We start from the raw sequence: 21,674 nt of genomic DNA on the forward strand, positions 1-21,674 counted from the left end.
TCTCTCTCATCGATGTTTCTAATTCTCTATCCCTCTCCCTTCCTCTCTATAAAAAATCAATAAAATATATTAAAATAAAAATACAGAGAACAGATTGGTGTTTGCCAGAGGTGGGTGTGGGGGATCAGCTAAATGGGTGATGGTAGTCAAAAGGTACAAACTTCTAGTTTTAAAAGAAGACATGGGGATATAATGTTCAGCAGGGTGACTATAGTTAATAATACTGTGTTGTATATTTGAAAGCTGCTAAGAGATCTTAAAAGTCCTTATCACAATAAAAAAATCTGTAACCGTATGTTGAGGGATGTTAACTAAACTTACTGTGATCATTTCACAATATGTACAGGGTGAAGCAAAATAGGTTTACCGTTGTGAGTACACAAAACAGTTTATTCTTTTTTCTTTTCTTTTTTTAATCCTCACCAAAGGACATGCTTTTATTGATTTTAGAGAGAGAGGAGAGGGAAAGAGAAACATTGATGTGAGAGAGAAACACTGATCGGTTGCCTCCCATATATGCCCTGCCCGGGGGTGGAACCGGAAACTTAGGTCTGTGCCCTGACCAGGAATCGACCCCACACTGGCCAGGCCTACAGAGTTTACTCGTCTTATTTTTTTTTCATACAAACAACTGTAAACCTATTTTTGCCCCACCCTGATATATCAAATCATTATGTTGTACACCTGAAAAAAGTCACTAAGAGACTTTTGGTACAATTTTATGCAAATAACATTTGAAAAACTGAATGCAATGGATTTTTCTATAAATATCAAATTGATCAAAACTGAGCACAGAAGAGATTTTTTAAAGCCTAAACAAATCTGTACTGTAGAAGAAATCAAGTCATCAAAGAGCTACCTTCAAAAGAAATCAGGCCCAGTTGGTTTCACAAGGGAATTTTACCAGATTTTTAAAAATTGATTTTTAGAGAGCAAAGGGAGAGAGAGAAACATGGATGTAAGAACGGAATATCATTGCCCAGCCGATGAGGCTCAGTAGTTGAGCATCGACCCATGAGCCAGGTCATAGGTAGATTCTCGGTCAGGGTACATGCCTGGGTTGCAGGCACAATCCCCAGTAGAAGTCGTGCATTAGGCAACTAATCGATGATTCTCTCTCACCATCGATGGCTTTATCTCTCTCTCCCTCGATGGCTCTATCTCTCTCTCCCTCTGCTTTCCTCTCTGAAATCAATAAAAATGTGTATTTTTAAAAAGAGCAGAACATCAATTGGCTGTCTCCCCGCGACCCTCACTGGGAATCAAGCCTGAAACCTGGGTATGTACCCTGACCAGGAATTGAACTGGCAAATTTTTGGTGCATGGGACAACACTAAACCAACCAAGGTGTATTTGACCAGATTTTATACAGAACAAGTAATTTCAAGCTATTTAAGTTGTTCCACAGCAAATGGAAAACTTCCAAATTATTTTTACAAAGTGATTATATAGTGATTCTAAAATCTGGCAAAGATCCTACCAAAAATAAATAAATAAGAAAGTATCACATAAATCCAGAAGCAAAAGTCCTAAATAACATATTAGCAAACCACCTAACAGAACAAAATTATATATCACTAGAGGCCTGGTGCACACATTCGTGCACCAGTGGGGTCCCTTGGCCTGGCCTGCACCCTCTTGCAATCCAGGACCCGTAAGGGGATGTCAGAATCCGTGCACCAGGCCTCTAGTATGCATATAAGATCTTTGGTTAATCTCTTCCCACCCTCCCCCTCCCCCATTCCCTCTGAGATTCATCAGTCTATTCCATGTTTCCATGCCTGTGCATTGAGCATCTGCCCCCTGGTGGTCAGTGCATGTCATAGCTACCAGTCCAAGGTCGCTTAGGCTTTTATATATACAGATGATTTTAATAGAATTTATTCTAAGATGGAAAGATGGTTCAAAATTGGGTAATAATTCATTCTATTAATAGAGTCTAAAAGGAAAATTACATGATCATTTTCCATAGATGTTGGATATTTGATAGGATTCAACATTCAATCTTGAGGGGGAAATAAAGCAATATAGGAAGCGATGGATACTTCCTTGATATAATAAGAACATATTTATTCACCCCAAATCTAGCACTTGCTTAATTGGGAGAAACACTGGACACATCAGAAACAAGACAAAGAGGTATTGGAGGGATCAGCCAAAACAATTAAGAGAAATAAATTAGAAGTATAAAAAGTACCTCTGTGATTCCTTTAAGTTTTCTAGGTATACAAATGAACTGAAAATTTATAACAAATTCCATAAAGTAGTAGGAAAAATGATTACATACATGCAACCATGTTATATATATAAATATCAACTAGTTAAAAAAAAATTAATAGAAGACTCTATAAAAGCAACAATGTAGAAAATGCCAAGGAATTACTAAAAAGTATTTAAAAACAAAATAAGGAAAAATTTCAAACATTCCTTAAAGACACAAAAATACACTTGACAAAATGAAAATATATACTTACTAATGTATCAGTCAGGACCTAGTCAGGAAGATGGAAATCACATTATATGTTTCAAATAGAGAAAATTTACCACAGGGAATTTGGTTAATGAAGTACTGGAAGACAGAAAAAATAAAAACACTGAGGCAAAACATAAATAATCACTGTAGGATGATGCTACCACTCCAGGGTGAAGGTACAAAGGCGGGGTTATCAGAACCTACTATCATAGAGAAGGGCCCTGAATAGGTGCTCAGACCTCTAAGGGCACCCCCAGCCCACACTGAGGGAGTGTGATAAGTCTTGTTCTGGGTACGCCAAAAAATGCTAGTAGCAAGTCTGGGATGAGTTTCAAAGCCTGAAACACAGCATCACAGAGAATAGTATGAGGATTAAATTTTTAGTTGGGAGACATTAGCTGAGTAGTTGGCCCAGTTTATCCTATTGGCTGTTTAGTAAACATATTTGAATTCCCATAAAACAACAGTAACCACTTCAAGCTTCCATCTAATAAGATGAAACTATCCTTTATACAAATAAAGGTACTCTTAGCCTCTCCCCAAAAAGGGAGAAGCAAAGTCCCAATAGTAATTACATCCATCCTCTGAGTGACTTTAAGGCTTTTTTTATTCAAATCAAAATTCCTTAAAAATATGTTTAAACTAAAAGCTTATTTTGGGACATGTAAGTATTGGAAGCACCTGTCCACTCAAGAATTCCTAGGCTCCAAATATAGCCCTCTCTGCACTCATTTTGTAGTTGCAACCAATTTCCTCTTGATAATTAGGATCAATCACCAAAGCCAGTTGAATCTTTGCCTAAAGCAGCAGTTCTCAATCTGTGGGTCGCGACCCTTTGGGGGTCGAACGACCCTTTCACAGGGGTTGCCTAAGACCATCGGAAAACACATATATAATTACATATTGTTTTGTGATTAATCACTACGCTTTAATTATGTTCAATTTGTAACAATGAAAATACATCCTGCATATCAGATATTTACATTATGATTCATAACAGTAGCAAAATTACAGTTATGAAGTAGCAACGAAAATAATTTTATGGTTGGGGGGTCTCCACAACATGAAGAACTGTATTAAAGGGTCGCGGCATTAGGAAGGTTGAGAACCACTGGTAAAGGATCCCAAATGGACAGGTGGAAGGTTCAAATTCTTAAGTCAATTGTCCCTTGATGGAAGCATGCTGTTCTGAGTTTGTTCCTTTGCACCTCCCCTGCCACCGAGTACTCATCAGTTAGGATCCAATCAGAAAAACAGAAACACACTAGGTAGTTCAAAAGGAGGTTTACTACAGAGAATTCATTTCTGAGCTTTTAGGATGACTATAAGAACTAATGTGGAACACCAAATTAATCCAGAAACAACTATAAAAGGCAGCTACCACTTACAGGGAAGAGGTGGGATGACCAAAACCTAGAAACTTGGAGGAAATGTCCCTAGTGGGTTGCTGCTCTGCCTTTGATTTTCCTATGACTGTCTAGGAAGGCTTCATGGAAAAAAGTGATGGTTGAGATGGGTGTTTTGAAAGATGAGTCAAGTTTAGCAGGCATAATCTATTCAACCCATATTACTAATGTTTCCACATTATTATAGGCCTGGTCATTTAGAGATAGTTATGGGGCCTACCACTTTTTAAACAACACATCAAAAGCATTTAGTAAATATGTCAAAATGTGGGTGCTGTAATGTGGCCAAAATAAAACTAGAAAGATTAAAAGCAATCTTTTCCTACTTCAAATACTATCTGATAAGTTTCTCTAACCAGAACAGCACACATTTATCAGGTGAACAACACATAAACACAGGTGTCATCATCCTGAGGAAGGTAATCAAGAACCCTTGTGCCCTAACTGGTTTGGCTCAGTGGATAGAGCGTCGACCTGCAGACTGAAGGGTCCCAGGTTCCATTCTGGTCAAGAGCATGTACCTTGGTTGCGGGCACATCCCAGTGGGAGGTGTACAGGAGGCAGCTGATCGATGTTTCTAGCTCTCTATTCCTCTCCTTCCTCTCTGTAAAAAATCAATAAAATATATTAAAAAAAAAAACAAAACCTTGTAACACGGATCCACTTTGCTACTTAGTGATATTGCTGGAGCAGGGCAATATCATACTCATTTACTGACAAGTATTTGAGTCACGTCTAAATGCACTTTCCTCTTTCCCTCTTTTTCTAGAGTTGTCCTTATTTTCCACAATGTACAAGGCAATTTTTCCAAAGTTTGGGAAAAGGTATTTGCACACTAAAGGAAAGTGGGCGGTTGTGAGGACAAAGCACAAGAAGGACTCCTTAGGATCAGAGAAGGATGTAGCAAAGAATTTGCTGGTACGAGGAACTAATTTGGGGGTATGTAGACAGATTGGAGTGTACAAATTGATGCAGTAATTATGAAGAGGGGATTGGGATTGTTAGGTAAAACTGCAGGAGTGTGGCTGAGAAGCAGCTGTGCAGGCAAAGAATACACACAGATATACTTTGAAGTATAGTTGCAAAAATAGAGGTACAAAAATATCTCAGGTTTGGCCAAGTGAAGAATGAAGAAAATCATGAAAAAAGTGAGCTGGAGATGCAGTGAGGAGGAGGCAATGAAATGAAAATAAGCTGATAATTTTAATTTTAAAATTCCCCAACTCTACCAACAGTTCTAACACCAGGTCCTCTGAAGTGACTGCTAATGCAAAAAGGCAGTGGGACTCAAACCTCAACCCTGTGATCCTCGTAAGACAGACTTGAAATAAAGAAAAACTTAAAAGATTGCAGACTAGGCTTTTCCTCTAACTTGACAGGAGATTCAAAGTGCAGAGCAGATGAAAAAATGGAAAGAGAGGCTTGAGAAAAAGTATTATTCTACAGAAATTCAAGATGACTACCAGCCTGTCACTCAACAAGAATTTAGAGAGTAAGTATTTGTTCTCACCAGGGTACGATGGGATTATCATGACATGGGTGTTGGGGACGTGAGTTACACACTTTATTTTCCCGAACCCAAAACCTCTTCTGCTAAGATGTCACTTATTTTTCCAATTGCTTTTATCCAATTTTAAAGTTAAACAGAAAGCGCAGGCCTTCTCTTGTTTAAATGTAGGAGTGAGACCAACTGCTTTTTATCCTTGCTTCTCTAAAAAGGAACTGCCATTTATACTTGATATGGGTAGCAGATACTGTTCATTCTCCACACAGCTTTAGATTAGATGCATAACTGACCATACCAGGCATATTTTAGTTCAAATAATCCCTTACCACTCAAAGCACTTTACAACAGGCACAAATAATCTGCTATCTCTTTTATGCACAAAAGTGTGTTACTGATTCATTCTCTACTTCCTTCTAAATTATCTCGTAGCCTCTTTTTATATGCCGTGGAGCTGGAGAAAGAATTACACTACATCAGTTTAAAATTAAACCGAGTGATGAGAAAGGTTTCAGCTCTATCCTACTGAGACAAGTGGAGGTGAGAATCTGTGATGCAATCACTGTACATTTCTAACAAAGATTCATTTCTGTATTGAATTATTTCTTAAACTTGTCCCCATTTCCGATATACTTTAAAAGCACTAAACCACCTATCATCAAACTATTGCCAGAGTCAATGATAATCATCAAATGATTTCTGGGACTTAAGTGCCCCTGGATGGGACCCACTGTACAATCATGTATATTACAACATGCCTCCAAAGTATATATACACTGGTTCACACAGAGGACTTTATAATGTTATTATTAAACTACAGGCCCGGTGCACAAAAATTTGTGCACTCAGGGGGGCGAGGGGGGGGGGGGGTCCCTCAGCCCAGCCTGTGCCCTCTTGCAGTCTGGGACCCCTCGGGGGATGACCACCTGCTGGCTTAGGCCTGCTCCCCTAAGATGGCAATCAGACATCCCTCTGGCAGCCCGGCAGCCCTCGGGGGATGTCCACTAGCCAGTGGGGAGCAGACCTAAGATGCAGTTGGACATCCTTAGTGCTGCTGAGGCAGGAGAGGCTCCCACAACCACCGCTGTACTGGCAGCCATCAGCCTGGCTTGTGGCTGAGCAGAGCTCCCCCATGTGGGAGCACACTGACCACCAGAGGGCAGCTCCTGCATTGAGCGTCTGCCCCCTGGTGGTCAGTGTGTGTCATAGTGACCAGTCATTCCGTCTTTCTGCTGTTACAGTCAGTTTGCATATTACCCTTTTACTATATAGGATAGAGGGCTGGTGCATGGGTGGGGGCCAGCTGGTTTGCTCTGAAGGGTGTCTCAGATCAGGGTGGGGGTCCCACTGGGGTGCCTGGCCAGCCTGGGTGAGGGGCTGATGGCTGTTTGCATCTGGTTGCACCCCATTCAGGGTGGGGGTCCCCACTGGGGTGCCTGGCCAGCCTGGATGAGGGGCTGATGGCTGTTTTCAGGCTGGCCACACCCCCTTTAGGGTGGGGGTCCCCACTGGGGTGCCTGGCCAGTCTGGGTGAGGGGCTGAGGGACGTTTTCAGGCTGGCCAGCGACTGAAGCTCCCAGCCTCTCCTTTTTTTCTTTTTTTTTTTTTTTTTAATATTCTGGGATTTATTTACCCTCTATAATTGAAACATTGTTGCCGTCAGTGGTGCTCCCAGCTCTGAGGCCACTGCTGGCTGAAAGCAGGTATCTGGGGTTTGTTTAGCTTCTATAATTGAAACATTGTTGCTTTCGGGCTCAGAGCCAGGCCGCGGCAGGCCGGGAACCTTGGCTTCCTCCATCACTGGAGCAAGCAAGCCTCCCGCTCGCTTCAGCTGCGTGGCTGCCGGCCACCATCTTTGTTGGCAGTTAATTTGCGTATCGCCCTGATTAGCCAATAGGAAGCGTAGCGGAGGTACGGTTAATTACCCTTTTTGTCTTTTATTAGATAGGATTCTATGAATGTGAAGGGAAAAGTACAAAATAATGCTGCTTACAGTTCATGGTGGAGGTCTCTACTTAATAGCTCAGTAAGTAGGTAAAGATGATTTTTCTTTCTTTTTTTTATGATGATTTTTCAATGTTCCACGAACTGTAAAAACCACTGGTGCTCTCATCATGTACCATGAACCAGATAATAAACGCATAGGACTCTGCAAAGCCATCACACAATGACTGAGGTAAAATAATCTCTCATCTCCATTCTTCCAATTTGAAGTCTCCTATAAAAAGCTAAAGTGTTAAAGAATAAACTTTCTAACCACTTACAGAAATTTCACTAATACCTTCAAACTAGAAACTCATTTAAACGGTTTCTATAGCGACATCTAAAGTTTCCCAAAAGTGCTTCCTCAACTACTTTAGAAAGCAAAATACACTTTAAAAAATAAAGAGCAAAGTAGGAGTATCAGGGTTATAAAAAGTCATGTTTGAAAAGTGTAAATGAAGGTACTCCCAAAGCCCTGTTTGGATGGTTGGAAAGTTATGTGTGGCTGGCATTTAGGAAACTCTTCTAATTTTTTTTTTTAAGTTACATAAATCCTCCTAGAAAAACCTTTTGTTCTCTTAGCCCAAGCAATAGCATTTGACCATAGTACTCAACTTCCACACTGCTGCTCAATAGTCCCTGGATTTTAAATCTGAATAAAGGACATTTTAAATCTACCCACATTCCTCGGGCCAAGCTCACCACATTTTCTTAATAATTCACTGCAACAAGAAATGCTTACTATTCTCTCTGCATCTTCTCCCTACATTCCCACAAGGGAATCAACAACATGCCTTTCCCTGTTTTACCACTTCCCAGAGCTGTAGCCAGCCAGATAGTTTACTAACCCTATTGTCCCCCCATATGATACCGGGTTAGGGTAATTCAAAGCCTCAGAACATTAAGACAAGGGAACACTTGAGGTCTCTCTTTTTCACTTTTCAACATCTAGTGGGGGTGGAGGTGGGGGGAAGCAAACAACATTTGCAATGACTTAGAACATCAAAGTTCTTTTATTACAAAAGTCTATACAATGAAGTGCCAGACATCAATGCAATTATATGGGTAGTCATGTATATATCTATATATTGTTTATATATAGATATTCAGTTTTAACTTATACCAAAGTAAAACTATCACAAACTGCCTTATTCTACCACCTACAGCTCAACTATGACACACAATATTGTCACACAGCGTAAGTGCTGCCATGCCACTTTTATCTATTCTATTCACAGCCAAACAATAACAGTGAATAACCAATATCATGAAGCAGCTGTTAATTTTAAAATGAAACCAGTCAGGCCACTGACTTATAAAAATATGGTACTCATATAGATTTAGCATTACAAAGAAGGAATATATTATTTAAAACATTTAAATAGTGCATATGGACATTTTTGCATGTGGTATATAAAATAAAACATTCATATAAAACAATATACAGTGCACATTAAATGTTTGTATATACTCCTGCCTGGAGAGTGATAGAAATTAACTAAATGCACACTGCATGATGGATTCAAATCAAAGTGATCTTTTGGCATTCTCAATTTCATTTTTCTAGGTATACATTATGAATGACCTAGCTGCATCAAAAGAAAGGACATGCAAAGGGCAGGATTTAGTGCTGTACTCCTTAACTACATGTTGACTACCAATGAATATTCCCTCCCTGCAAAAAAGACATTGCACACACACGTGAAATATGAAGCACTAGAAATACTACTTATTATCAAGCTACTTCATGGGCTTACTATGCAATAGTGCCAGAAGACTGAGGTTCATGCTTCCTCATCTTATTAAAGGATGTTGCAAAAGTCCATTTTTGTATGGAACAAATTGTTAATATTAACTAGTTAAGAAAACCAAGCACGAGTCATTACATGCAAAACATGGGCACAATCAAAGTAAGACACTCATCATTCCAAAAAAGCACCGGAAAAAAATGAACACTTGGATTGAGCCTGACCAGAATATGCTATTAATGACAGTTACATTGTTAACACAAATAAAGTCACCGTTCTGTGAAAATGATTAGCAGAATCATACCTCGTGAGTACTCAAAGAAAAAGCCATGCAAAGCCAAAGAAAACAAGATATACTTAGAGTATATAACAAGGGGCACACCACTACATATCTTGTGACCAGCGCTTTAAACACCATGTGACTGAGCAAAAAGTGGTCCCTTTAAAAGATGTTTTCTTTATGGATTTTGCTGATTAAGAGAAAAAAAGGATGCAACCTCCTAAAGGAACATGTAAAAATGCAGTGGTATAGCCCTTGTTAAGAACAGATTTACTTCAGGCATAATGATTCTTTTGCCAATTTCGGCCTATTTAATTGAAATCACAAATCTGAGTACCATTCGAGTTCCTACATACTGACATGGCTCTTTACTCATATTATCTGGAGGTCAGTGGGGAGAAAATATGGAGGATCTGATCCAGACAAATCACATCATCACCAGTTGATGAACAGTAGCTGAGAAAACAAATAGTAATTTAAGTCCCATAGGCAGCATGTGGTATGATTCAGTTCTGTGTTTTCACCATACGAATAAGCAAGGTCACTTTTTGGTCTAACCTCTCTTATCTTGATCCAGGAGCTGTGTGACCACTGAACTGCAAAATTTTGTTAACATACTACCTGTGAAAAAGTGTTACTTTGGGAATTAAACAGAAATGTGTTCCACAGTAGGACTTGAAATTTCAGTTGATTTTAGTTTTCGAAGAAAACATAGAACATGGAGCATATGTGCACATTTATATGCTTTTCTTTCAAATTTTCAGTCATTGTGTAAGAAAAAGGCAACCAAAGAATTCAATGTGAAGATTTTCCTCTTAATTTTCTTCCGTAATGAAAAAAAACAATGAAGTTGGTAGTAACAAAAAGCTTGTACTTCCAAAGTCCTTGAGGTTGAAAGGATAAAATACTAGTCTTTTCTAATAGGATGTATCTGTAGTACAAAACAATGAAGAAAACGGGATGTTTGTTAAAGGTGGAGAACAGTCTGTGGTTAATATGGAACATTGTGCTCCCTAGAGAGGGTCTACTTACCCTCCCCCCATCATTTCTCTAGTGGCACCACAACCAAATTACAAAATGAGATTCTGAGTGCCTGACAAAAAGTACCAGCCAAGTACACACGATGATAATTTTAGGGAATACAACTGATTTTATGATGTTTCAAGCATTTTTATATGGATTTTGAAGAATCTTGCTTGCTGATAAGAACTTCAAGAAGCCTAAGCTTGGCTTTAATTTTCTTGTACTCCCTGTACTCCTCAAGTACTGGAACTCGATCCTCTTTCTGGGCATTCCTAGGGGAGAAAATAAAACGTGTAATATTCTAGAGATCATCTGGAAAATAAAGTCCCAGAGTTATCCTAATGTGAGACAATGCTACCAAATATAAATTTAAATAAAAAATTGCTCTGTAAGGAAAAAATATTATTGGATTAATCCACCCCCCCCCATCCCCAAAGAACATTCCTGAAATACTTCTATTTCTGATGGATTTTTTTTCTATTGATACATTAAATGATACTATACTTAGCAATGATAATTGTAAATAACTAGAGGTAATCTTTTACTTTATATTTTATAGGTAAAATTTTAATAAGACATACACTGCTAGACTCTGTCAGGTCTGTGAGTGTACATATTAAGTGCCAGAGGGCTATAATGAGTCATTTCAGACATTAACTCTGGCTTCAGTGAATTGAAATGTAAAAGCAAAACATCTTACTTATAGTAGCAAATAAGTAGTCTCCTAACTTTATATCCTATATAATAAAAGCCTAATATGCTAAGTGTCTGGTCACCTGTTCAACCAATCAAAGAGTAATATGCTAATGATATGCTAAGGCCACTCAACCACCTGCTATGACGTGCACTGACCACCAGGGAGCAGATGCTGTGACCAGTAGGTTAGCTTGTCGAGTAAGATGGGCCGGACACGCCCTGGAGTCCTCCCATGACCCCTCCCTGGCTGGCCAACCTCCCGCGTCCCTCCCCGGCTCTAATTGTGCACCAGTGGGGTCACTTGGCCTGGCCTGCGCCCTCTCGCATTCCGGGACCTCTTGGGGGATGTTAGAGAGCGGTTTCGGCCCAATCTCACAGGCCAGGCCGAGGGACACCACTGGTGCATGAATTTGTGTGTCTGGCCTCTAGTTATTGATGACCCAATACAATCCACTTTAATCACTAGGTAAAGCACTAGGTATAATAATTATAAGCAAAGTTTCTTCCAATAAGACAAAGAATGAAAAGGTACTTGGAAAATTCATTCTTGTACTTGAGATTTTTTAAAACTATTTTTGCTAACCTATATAGATAACTCTCAAATTATTTAAAGTAAACACATTTTAGAATTTGTAATCTACCCATTGGCTGGTAAGATCACCATTACATGGTAAGACTTTTCTGAGACCTGAGATAGCCCGCATTTCTGGCTACCATTTGAATTAGAATGTATTTTTCTTACTCAAAAAAGAGTCTCACTGAGTCAACTGCACATTATGCAGTTAGATAAAGCCAACTGTCATATTGTATTATAGGAGCCACATGATTGCCACCCTGTGACAACCTTGGAAATGGGCAGCCTGGAATGAACAATGAAACCTAACAATGGTCTCAGTATAAGAATCCAAACCAATTGAAGATGCCACTCATGTTATGAGACCCTTGCTAATACATCTTGTTTCACAAACACTTCCAAAAGGGTGAGCGTGTGGTATAAAAGAACAAAAAATTGACACTCAACCAAGCCTATCTAGGACATTAGAATATTTTATCAGATGTTGTTTACTTCAGCTCTGACTTTAATATATTTTTATTGATTTCAGAGAGTAAGGGAGAGGGAGAATCATTGATCGGCTGCCTCCTGCATGACCCCCACTGGGAATCAAGCCCACAACCCGGGCCTGTGCCCTTGACTGCAATCAAACCCAGGACTCGCCACAGGCTGACGCTCTATCCTCTGAGCCAAACCAGCTAGGCACCTCTGACATTTTCTTGCCATTAATGTATAAAAAATGTTTTCAGGGCTTCAATGTATAAAAAAATGTTTCTTTTATTGTCAGTGCTAATATTCTTATATGCACAATTTATTTCTGATCCTCTTTATTTAACATGTGAGCACTTGTGAGTTTAAAAAGGCTCAATTTTGTGATGCTCAACAAACCTTCCATTTTGTTGATAAAATGCTTCTTCAAATTCCCGTAATGTTTTACGTAGTTTCTTTTTTTCAGCTCTGGCTTTCCAAAGTTGTTCCAGTAATTCAGGCCTAAAATTGAAATAGGAAGAAAACATTACTGAAAGGGCACTGTTGATTCAGTATGTTCTCAACAGTGGTTTGAACCCTTGCTCCACCCCAGACCAACTAAATCAGAATAGTTGCCAGTAGGGCTCTGCAGCAATACTTAAAAAAAAAAAAAAAAAATTCCTGCCCTTTATTCCCTTTTAGCACTCACTAGCAATAGCCCGCACTCCACTTTCCCCTGCTGCCGCCCAGCTCCCGGGTCAGCCAACACCATGGGCTTTGGAGACCTGAAAAGCCCTCCGGCCTCCAGGTCCTCAACAACTACCAGGAGGACAAGAGCTAAAGGGGTGTGTACCATCACAAGCAGGCGTGGCAGTATTTGAAGCAGTCTCCGGGCCACCACCTGCCAACCTGTACCATGCCCCTCATTGGTACAATCACATCAAGTCTTACGAAAAGGAGAAGGCCAGTCTGCCTGGAGTGAAGAAAGCTTTGGACAAGGATGGCCCTGCTAATGTGGAAGACACCACAGGAAGTGGGGCTACTGATAGTAAAGACAATGACAGTGACATTGATCTCTTTGGACTTGAGGAGGAGGAGGAAAGCAAAGAAGCAAAGAGGCTAAGAGAAGAACACCTGGCACAGTATGAGTAAAAGAAAGCCAAAAAACCTGCACTTGTTGCCAAGTCTTCCATCTTATTAGATGTGAAACCTTGGGATGATGAGACAGATATGGCAAAATTAGAGGAGTATGTCAGGAGCATCCAAGCAGACGGCTTGATCTGGGGCTCTTCTAAACTGGTTCCAGTGGGGTATGGAATTTAAAAACTTCAAATACAGTGTGTAGTGTAGTGATGGCGAACCTTTTGAGCTCAGCGTGTCAGCATTTTGAAAAACCCTAACTTAACTCTGGTGCCGTGTCACATATAGAATTTTTTTGATATTTGCAACCATAGTAAAACAAAGACTTATATTTTTGATACTTATTTTATATATTTAAATGCCATTTAACAAAGAAAAATCAACCAAAAAAATGAGTTCGCGTGTCACCTCTGACACGCATGTCATAGGTTCACCATCAGTGGTGTAGTGGAAGATGATAAAATTGGAACAGATATGCTAGAGCAGATCACTGCTTTTGAGGACTATGTGCAGTCCATGAACATGGCTGCTTTCAACAAAATCGAAAATCCATCCTGAATCAGTGCCCTTTAAATTAAAGCTTGAAAGATTAAAAAAAAAAAAAATCCTCCCAGGTGATCCTAAAGTGAAGCCAGGGCTAAGAACCAAAGTCAGACACCATATCAGGTAAGAAGCTGACAGAGAACTTAACAAATAACTCTCAGCTGTTTCTGGCACTTTGTTAGAAAGCAAATATAGAATTTTAGTTTTTAAATTTTTCAACACACTAATATTTAATTTAAAAATTGTGAACTGGACATGTATTTGTAAATCACATTTTTTTTAAAAAGGATGTATCTCTTAAGTACTGTATTAATTCCTGCCAAGTGCTCAATTATTTAACATTACATTTCTTGTCATATTAAGTTTTATTATACAAATAGACTAAAATCACAAACTAGCCAACATACATAGATGCTGCTCGAGTACTTGACAATCGGAGATCCAGAGCCAGTTTTTCTTGATTTTCCTCCACATCAGATTCTGAGTTTTCTAATGAAGACTGTGCCTGTACAGCAGTTTGCAATATATCAGTTAACTCAGAGGACAGACTAACACCTTCTTCTTCTTCTTCCTAAAAAGATATTCAAAAATAAAGAATCAAACAGGCATAACTTTCAACTTTTCTTTTAGAAAAGAGATCAGAGATTAATTCTTTTAAGGATTACCTTGATTTCTTCAAAAAAATGTGCAGTTTCTCCTTCTATGATTGGCTGTAACATCTGACCCCTTCGCTTGGTGGATGGAGAGCCCTGCAATAATTAACATACAAATGATTAAATTTTAATTATTAATTCAATGAGGCTTCACTTCAATAATATTAAACTTTATTTTCAAAATCCTAATCATTTATGCTATTATTTAGGAATTCCTTAGTAAAAAAAAAACAAAAACGTTCTTGCTTATATGTATTTTCTAGTTGTGTGTACATAAAAGCGATAAATTATATTTTATGTGCAAATAATTCTAGCCTTAGCCGGTTAGCTCCAGTCAAGGGCACATACCTTGGATGCAGTCTCCTCCCCAGTCAGCGCCCTGGTCAGGGCGCCTGTGGGAGGCAACCAATCTATGTATTTCTTCCTCATTGATATTTCTCTCTGTCTTTCCCTCTCTTCTACTCTCTCTAAAAATTAATGGAAAAATATTCTCAGGTGAAGATTAAAACAAACAAATAAATAATTCTAAAAGGGCTCATTCAGTAAATATTTTTAAAATTCTAAATAAAAGAATGACAGCCGAAACCGGTTTGGCTCAGTGGATAGAGCGTCGGCTTGCGGACTGAGGGGTTCCAGGTTTGATTCCGGTCAAGGGCATGTACCTGGGTTGCGGGCACATCCCCAGTAGGAGATGTGCAGGAGGCAGCTGATCGATGTTTCTCTCTCATCGATGTTTCTGACTCTCTATCTCTCTCCCTTCCTCTCTGTAAAAAATCAATAAAATATATTTAAAAAAAAAAAAAAAGAATGACAATTTAATTGGAAAAGAATTTTCTTTTTAAGAATAATTGTCAACCATTTTGGTCTGAGGAACACTTCATACCTCTTTTAAAAAGTAACAGCTTTAGTCCTAGCCCGTATGTCTCAGTGCCTAGAGCATTGGCCTGCGGACTGAAGGGGCTCAGGTTTGATTTCAGTCAAGGGCATGTACCTCGGTCGCAGGCTCGATCCCCAGAGCATGCAGAAGGCAACCAATGGGTGTGTGTCTTATATCAATGTTTCTCTCTCCCCTTCCCCCCGACTTAGACTCTCTCTAAATCAATGGAAAAAATATTATCTTCGGGTGAGGATTAACAACAACAACAACAAACATTAAAAAGTAACAGCTTCAGCAGAGCCAGCGTAAACCAGGAGGTCATGGTTCCAGGTTTCAGGCTTAATCTCCAGTGGGGTGTGTGCAGGGGACAGCCAATCAATGATTCTCTCTCATCATTGATGTTTCAATCTCTCCCTCTCCCTTTTTCTCTCAAATCAATATTTTTTTGTAAAAAAGTAACAGCTTCATTGAGATATGTCACATACCATAAAATTCACTTTTTTTAGTGAGTTTTAATATACTGAATTCACAAGTTATACAACCATCACCACTAGAACATTTCATCACAACCCTCACCCCCCAAAATCGTATACTCATCAGCTGTTATTCAGGTGCCCTCTACCCCTAGCCCTTGGCAAACACTAATCTTTCTGTACCTATGGGCTGGCCTATTCTAGATATTTCATATAAATGGAATCATATAATATGAAAAAAAAAATCAGTAATGATTAAATTAACTTTTATATACAAAGAATATAAACTGTACAGGCTTTTTTCCCCTTGTTCAAAGAAAGCTGACTATATCTAAATAAAAGTGCTGAGATGACCAACTTGAAAAAAAAAACAGTCAATTCAGAATAGAATCAGGGCCACCTGGCCAGTGTGCTCAGTGGTTAGTCATCCCAATATGCCAAAGTTAAGGGTTCAATCTCTGGTCAGGGCACATACAAGAAGTAATCAATCAATGTATAAATAAATGGAACAACAAATTAATGTCTCTCTTCCCCTTCCCTCTAAGTATAAAAAAATTTTTAAATTAAAAAAGAATCAGTTTCTATGAAGGCTAAGTAAAAAGTGCTCAGAAGGCCAATGTGAACTTTCTAATGAGTAATCAGGTGGTGAGAGCCTGAAGGAAACCCCCCATGAAAGTGGCTACAACCATAAAAATGGCCTGCAAGCCTAAGCAAACCATAAGCTCTAGTAAATTAATTCCTATGAGAGGATGCAAAATGGGCTATATGCTGTTTTCTACTTGAGCCTGAGAGAAATCTAAAGCCATACAATTTAATGGTTAATTTGGGGATAGCACTTAATTTATACATTAGTATTAGAGTTACAATTCTCTAAATTGTACATGAATATGAATAAGCATTATTTTAACAAACTTTTTCGTTTAAAAAGATAAACTTGAAAAAAATCAGTTGATATTGTGCAAATAAAAAAACATAATCATGATGGACATCACAAAACTAATGTAATTTCAAAGACATGAATTTAAATGGAAAAAAGCTAGGTAAGAGTTTGAAATATAGGTTATTTTAATTCCACAAAGTAGGTGACCCTGGCATATTGTTCCTGAGCCTCAGTTTCATCATCTGTGAAATGAGGCTATGAGGCTATCTTCTGTTACCTGTTGAAACTTATCAGGATGTAATGACATAATCATACAGAAAAATGCTTTACAAAAATGACTACTAGTAGAGATAATAGCAGGCACTTCTTATTAATTTCCTATTCTTTTTTAAAGCAGTAACCACCTTACAATATACAATTCATGCTACCAAGTCTCTTTCTCCCACATACTACCATAATTTTTTTAAGAGTAGGTCTTGGCAAAATTAACTAGATAAATTTTTGCATGTTTTACTTACAAGGATAGGAGTGATGCTAGCTCTTGTCAACATCTGTTTTACAAGTCTGTATCTATCATAGAGAGGTTTAACAATGTGCCTTTCTTCCCTGGTCACCTGAAGCAAAAACAATGGAAATTATCTGGTCGTAAGAAATGTAAAATGTCCAAAATATTGAGCAATCTGACTTTCCCCCCAATTTTTAGAAGTTATTTTAAATAAGTAGTCAATTTCCCAAATGAAAGAAACAATGCTCTATAATATAGCTCTGAAGATGTGGGCCACAAGTGTGATCCTCTTTTTTAAGATAGACATCAACTTTATTTTTTTAAGCAAGAGAGACATTACCGGCCTTCCATGTTGACTTTCATAGTAAAGAAGACTTTTCTGGAGCGAAGTTTTCTCTTCTACCAAATGATCTTTTGTCATTTTCTAGGAAAAAAAACAAAACACTCCCATTGGCACCATCATTACTGTCCTCACTCCCAATGTAAATAATTAGGATGAAAGGGCAGCCCATCACCACTCTAACTGAGGCTAATAAGAATACATCTTTGCTCGTGAATTTACAGGCAACATTTCTCAGTCACCTGCAGAATCTGGTCTTCTAATATTTAGGTACCAGTCTTCGTTGGTGGGTTTAATTTATATTTTATCTGAATAAGTTATGAATACCAGCTTAGTGGCTTTACGTAAATTATTTGACCTCTTTTTGTTCACTATCTTAATCTAGAAAAGGGGAAACTTCACCTGTCTCATAAGGCTCTAATGCAGGGGTGGGCAAACTTTTTGACTCGAGGGCCACAATGGGTTCTTAAACTGGACCGGAGGGCCGGAACAAAAGCATGGATGGAGTGTTTGTGTGAACTAATATAAATTCAAAGTAAACATCATTACATAAAAGGGTACGGTCTTTTTTTTTTTTAGTTTTATTCATTTCAAACGGGCCGGATCCGGCCCGCGGGCCGTAGTTTGCCCACGGCTGCTCTAATGAGTTAGTATATGTTGTAAAGGCATACAATAAGCACGCATAAATGCCTATTAATTTATTTGTATTTACACAGTTTTATTGATATTTAACTATATACAGGTCTTATAATCTAATATTTCTCCTAAAAACAAAATCTGGAAGCAGTATAGTGGAAAGAATGTGAATAAAAACAATGTCAATTTGTGACTTTAGACCTTATAACCTCAGTATCTCTTCATCTGGAACTTTCTTTTCACTATAATCCTCTTGTCATAACTTTTAGTACTCTAAATTATACTAGAGTAGGGAAGACACCCCAAATTTATTTGCCTATAGAACCTCCCAGCTTTCTTTCAAAGGACCTTTTAACATATCAGCAAACCACTGTTCCACAGACTTCCCTTTAACACTACACCAAATAAACTCTCTACTTAATCCCAGGAATAGATAATACTATCTATCCCAGTGGTTCTCAACCTTCCTAATGCCGCGACCCTTTAATACAGTTCTTCATGTTGTGGTGACCCCCAACCATAAAATTATTTTCGCTGCTACTTTATAACTGTAATTTTGCTACTGTTATGAATCGTAATGTAAATATCTGATATGCAGGATGTATTTTCATTGTTACAAATTGAACATAATTAAAGCATAGTGATTAATCACAAAAACAATATTAATTATATATGTGTTTTCCGATGGTCTTAGGCGACCCCTGTGAAAGGGTCGTTCGACCCCCAAAGGGGTCGCGACCCACAGGTTGAGAACCGCTGATCTATCCTGTTTCTCACCAGAGTGAAATTAGAGGTTAAAAAAAAAAAAAAAATCACTGGATATCTTCCTCTAACAAGTGTCACTTTAGGTTATATACATTTAGTAGAGGCCAGCTGGGTACAGACCAGCGGTTCTCAACCTGTGGGTTGCGACCCCTTTGGCGGCCGAACGACCCTTTCACAGGGGTCGTCTAAGACCATCCTGCATATCAGATATTTACATTACGATTCATAACAGTAGCAACATTACAGTTATGAAATAGCAACGAAAATAATTTTACGGTTGGGTCACAACATGAGGAACTGTAGTTAAAGGGCCAGAAGGTTGAGAACCACTGGTATAGACTCTATAATAATATGAACAATGTAATTTCAACCTCAAGCCTGATTCTTAAACCTAGGATAATGAATGTGAAAAGCTAATCCAATCAAAATAACTTAAAGGGAGGAGGTTGGTCTAACACAAGATCAAAAAACAAAAAGGTGGAGAAAAGGAGCAATTAGAATTTCTAACCCAGCTCTGTTCAAAGGAGAGCAACCCCAATACTTAGATAATGAGAGAGGTATAACTCTTTGTTGAGAGAGCATGGACAAAATTTCACTTGGGACCATCTATCTACGTCTGTACTCTCCCAGCAATTCTCATGATAAATGATTTGGGTTGCCAAGTGCTTTGACCAGGACTGCCTGAGGCATTGGCTTAGTGAGTAATGGTTCGTTTCAAAAAAGTCATTCACTTGATCCTTATAATAACCATATTGTGTTAGTATTTTAATGGGCATCATCATATCCATGTAAGTCATAGAGCTATCTAAGACCTCTGCACATACTATAATCAGTCAGGGCCAAGCATAAAAATTCAATACATATAACTGTTAAGATACAATGCCAGAATTCAAACTCACATTGTTGCATGCTCTTTATTCATCTTACCAACTGCCTCCCATGTAAACGCACAGATCCCTAAATGACCGGGCACTCTTGGTGTGCTGATAAACACATGTATCTATATCTGCAAGCTTGGGGAGCAGACTCTGGCTAGTCACACTACCTAGACATTTCTATGCCACTGTGGTAATTACTTTATTTTAGGGACTCTAGGCTAGTCTGGGCAAAACCATAGCTCAAAATTACTTTGATATCTTCTGGAAGACACCTCTCAACACGTTTTTCCTTCAGTCTTTTCAGAATAAGTTCCAGTGTTGCTTCCTTAGATGGCTTCTTCTCCTTATGAATGACCCTGGATTCATCTTCATTCTCTTCATCCTCATGGTCTAGAGAAGAGCCAAAGCTTTTTGGAAGAGTGTTACTACGTGGACGTGTCTGAGGTAACAATTCTCCATCAGAGCTTCTGTGTTTTGCGTCTACATTTCAGAACCAAGAAGATAAATCAGTGACTTTAACTAAAATGCAACTAAGTCAAAAGAGTAAGCAGCAAACAAGATATAAAAGAGGAAAATATACATTAACAGCACTCAGGCTCAGATATTTCAAGATTACATGAAATGTTTAAATTATATATAGCAACCAATATTCATAGACATTGTAAGATGCTCTTACTATAATGTAAGATGCTCTGATAAGCATTGGAAAAACAGACATGTCCCTATTTTCATGTAGTATATAATTCGGGAAGTAAAAACAAAAACCTAGTAATCAAATTCATAAACCAAGTAATTTCAGAGTGCTAAGTGCTATAAAGAAGACAAGATAGGATGGTTTCACAGTGCTGAAAGGAACAGAGCAGTGATTGTGGAAGAGCAGCTACATTGGATGGGATTGACAATTAAAGCCTTTCTGAGATAGTGACATCCTCGTTGAACATGGAATAAGAAGATAAACTAGTAAAAAGATTTAGGGGAAGGACATTCCTCCCCAATTGAGGCAATAGCCAACAGTGCATAGGCCCTAAAATGTGCCATGTGTAAGGAACAGAAAATGAGAAAAGAAAGTGACAAAATGAGCTAAGGGCAGAGTATGCAAGGCTTTGAAATCCATGGCAAAAAATCTGGACTTTATTCTAAGTGGGAAAGGAAGCCTAATGAAGGGCTTTAGACAAGATTAGTAACAGTTCTTGAAAAGATAATTCTGGCTGCTATGAAGAGAATGGACTATAGGACAAGAGTGGGAAAAAAATTAAAAATTACTTGGAAACCAATTTTCCTTGTTTAATGTCAATATGGTTGAAAATTGGCATTAAAGAAGGAAATGCTTAACGGAGTTGTAGGAAACAATTCTAAAAAAGAGATATTAGAACGACAAAAATGTAAACTCAATGACAATAGGAACACTATCTTGTTCACTGCTATAACCTCATGTCTTCAAGTACAACTACTTTATACCTAAAGATACTAAAAATTTGGTTGAATTCAAATGAATACACTAAAACATGATAGTCCAGATTATAAACCCCTACTGGGTACAGATAAATTTTTTAATATTAACAATTATTTTAAAACATGCTCACTACCCTGGCCAGGTAGCTCAGTTGGTTAAAGCGTCATCCCAACAAGTCAAGGTTGTGGGTCCGATCCCAGATCAGGGCACATACAAGAAACAACCAATCAATGCATAAACAAGTGGAACAACAAATCAATGTCTCTGTCTCTCTCTCTCCCCACTTCTTCTCCCCTCTCTAAAATGAATAAATGAAAAAAAAATTTTAAAAACATGCTCACTAACCATACAAAGTAATTATATCTTAGCAACTGCTGTTCTGGATTAACAGTAACAC

The 21,674-nt window shown here is 38.4% G+C and overlaps 2 protein-coding genes and 1 pseudogene across 5 annotated transcripts in view; 2 read left to right on the forward strand and 1 right to left on the reverse strand.

Moving 5' to 3' along the window:
- Nucleotides 1–7,002, forward strand: part of PKD2L2 (polycystin 2 like 2, transient receptor potential cation channel) — a gene marked incomplete at its 5' end in the record, with an annotated part of 31,639 nt that extends 24,637 nt beyond the window's left edge. For all 3 annotated transcript variants that reach the window (XM_081090752.1, XM_081090754.1, XM_081090753.1), the window contains 2 exons: nt 5,259–5,371; nt 5,816–7,002. In XM_081090752.1, the coding sequence (XP_080946878.1) occupies nt 5,259–5,371; nt 5,816–5,912 (210 nt within the window). In that variant the 3' untranslated portion in view covers nt 5,913–7,002. The remainder of the gene's footprint in view (nt 1–5,258; nt 5,372–5,815) is intronic.
- A 1,358-nt stretch (nt 7,003–8,360) lies between these two features.
- FAM13B (family with sequence similarity 13 member B) overlaps nt 8,361–21,674 on the reverse strand; it is a 69,753-nt gene continuing 56,439 nt past the window's right edge. Inside the window, exons 19-25 of the mRNA XM_081090750.1 lie at nt 20,075–20,304; nt 17,546–17,629; nt 17,219–17,314; nt 14,483–14,566; nt 14,225–14,388; nt 12,555–12,656; nt 8,361–10,689 (exon numbers count right to left, since the gene is read on the reverse strand). Of these exons, the coding sequence (XP_080946876.1) occupies nt 10,566–10,689; nt 12,555–12,656; nt 14,225–14,388; nt 14,483–14,566; nt 17,219–17,314; nt 17,546–17,629; nt 20,075–20,304 (884 nt within the window). The 3' untranslated portion in view covers nt 8,361–10,565. The remainder of the gene's footprint in view (nt 10,690–12,554; nt 12,657–14,224; nt 14,389–14,482; nt 14,567–17,218; nt 17,315–17,545; nt 17,630–20,074; nt 20,305–21,674) is intronic.
- Nucleotides 12,750–13,457, forward strand: LOC308519240 (elongation factor 1-beta-like; annotated as a pseudogene). Its single transcript has one exon. The product of its transcript is annotated as an elongation factor 1-beta-like (transcript).

Source organism: Myotis nattereri (assembly GCF_964212035.1).
Source record: "Myotis nattereri genome assembly, chromosome: 5".
Lineage (NCBI taxonomy): Eukaryota > Metazoa > Chordata > Mammalia > Chiroptera > Vespertilionidae > Myotis > Myotis nattereri.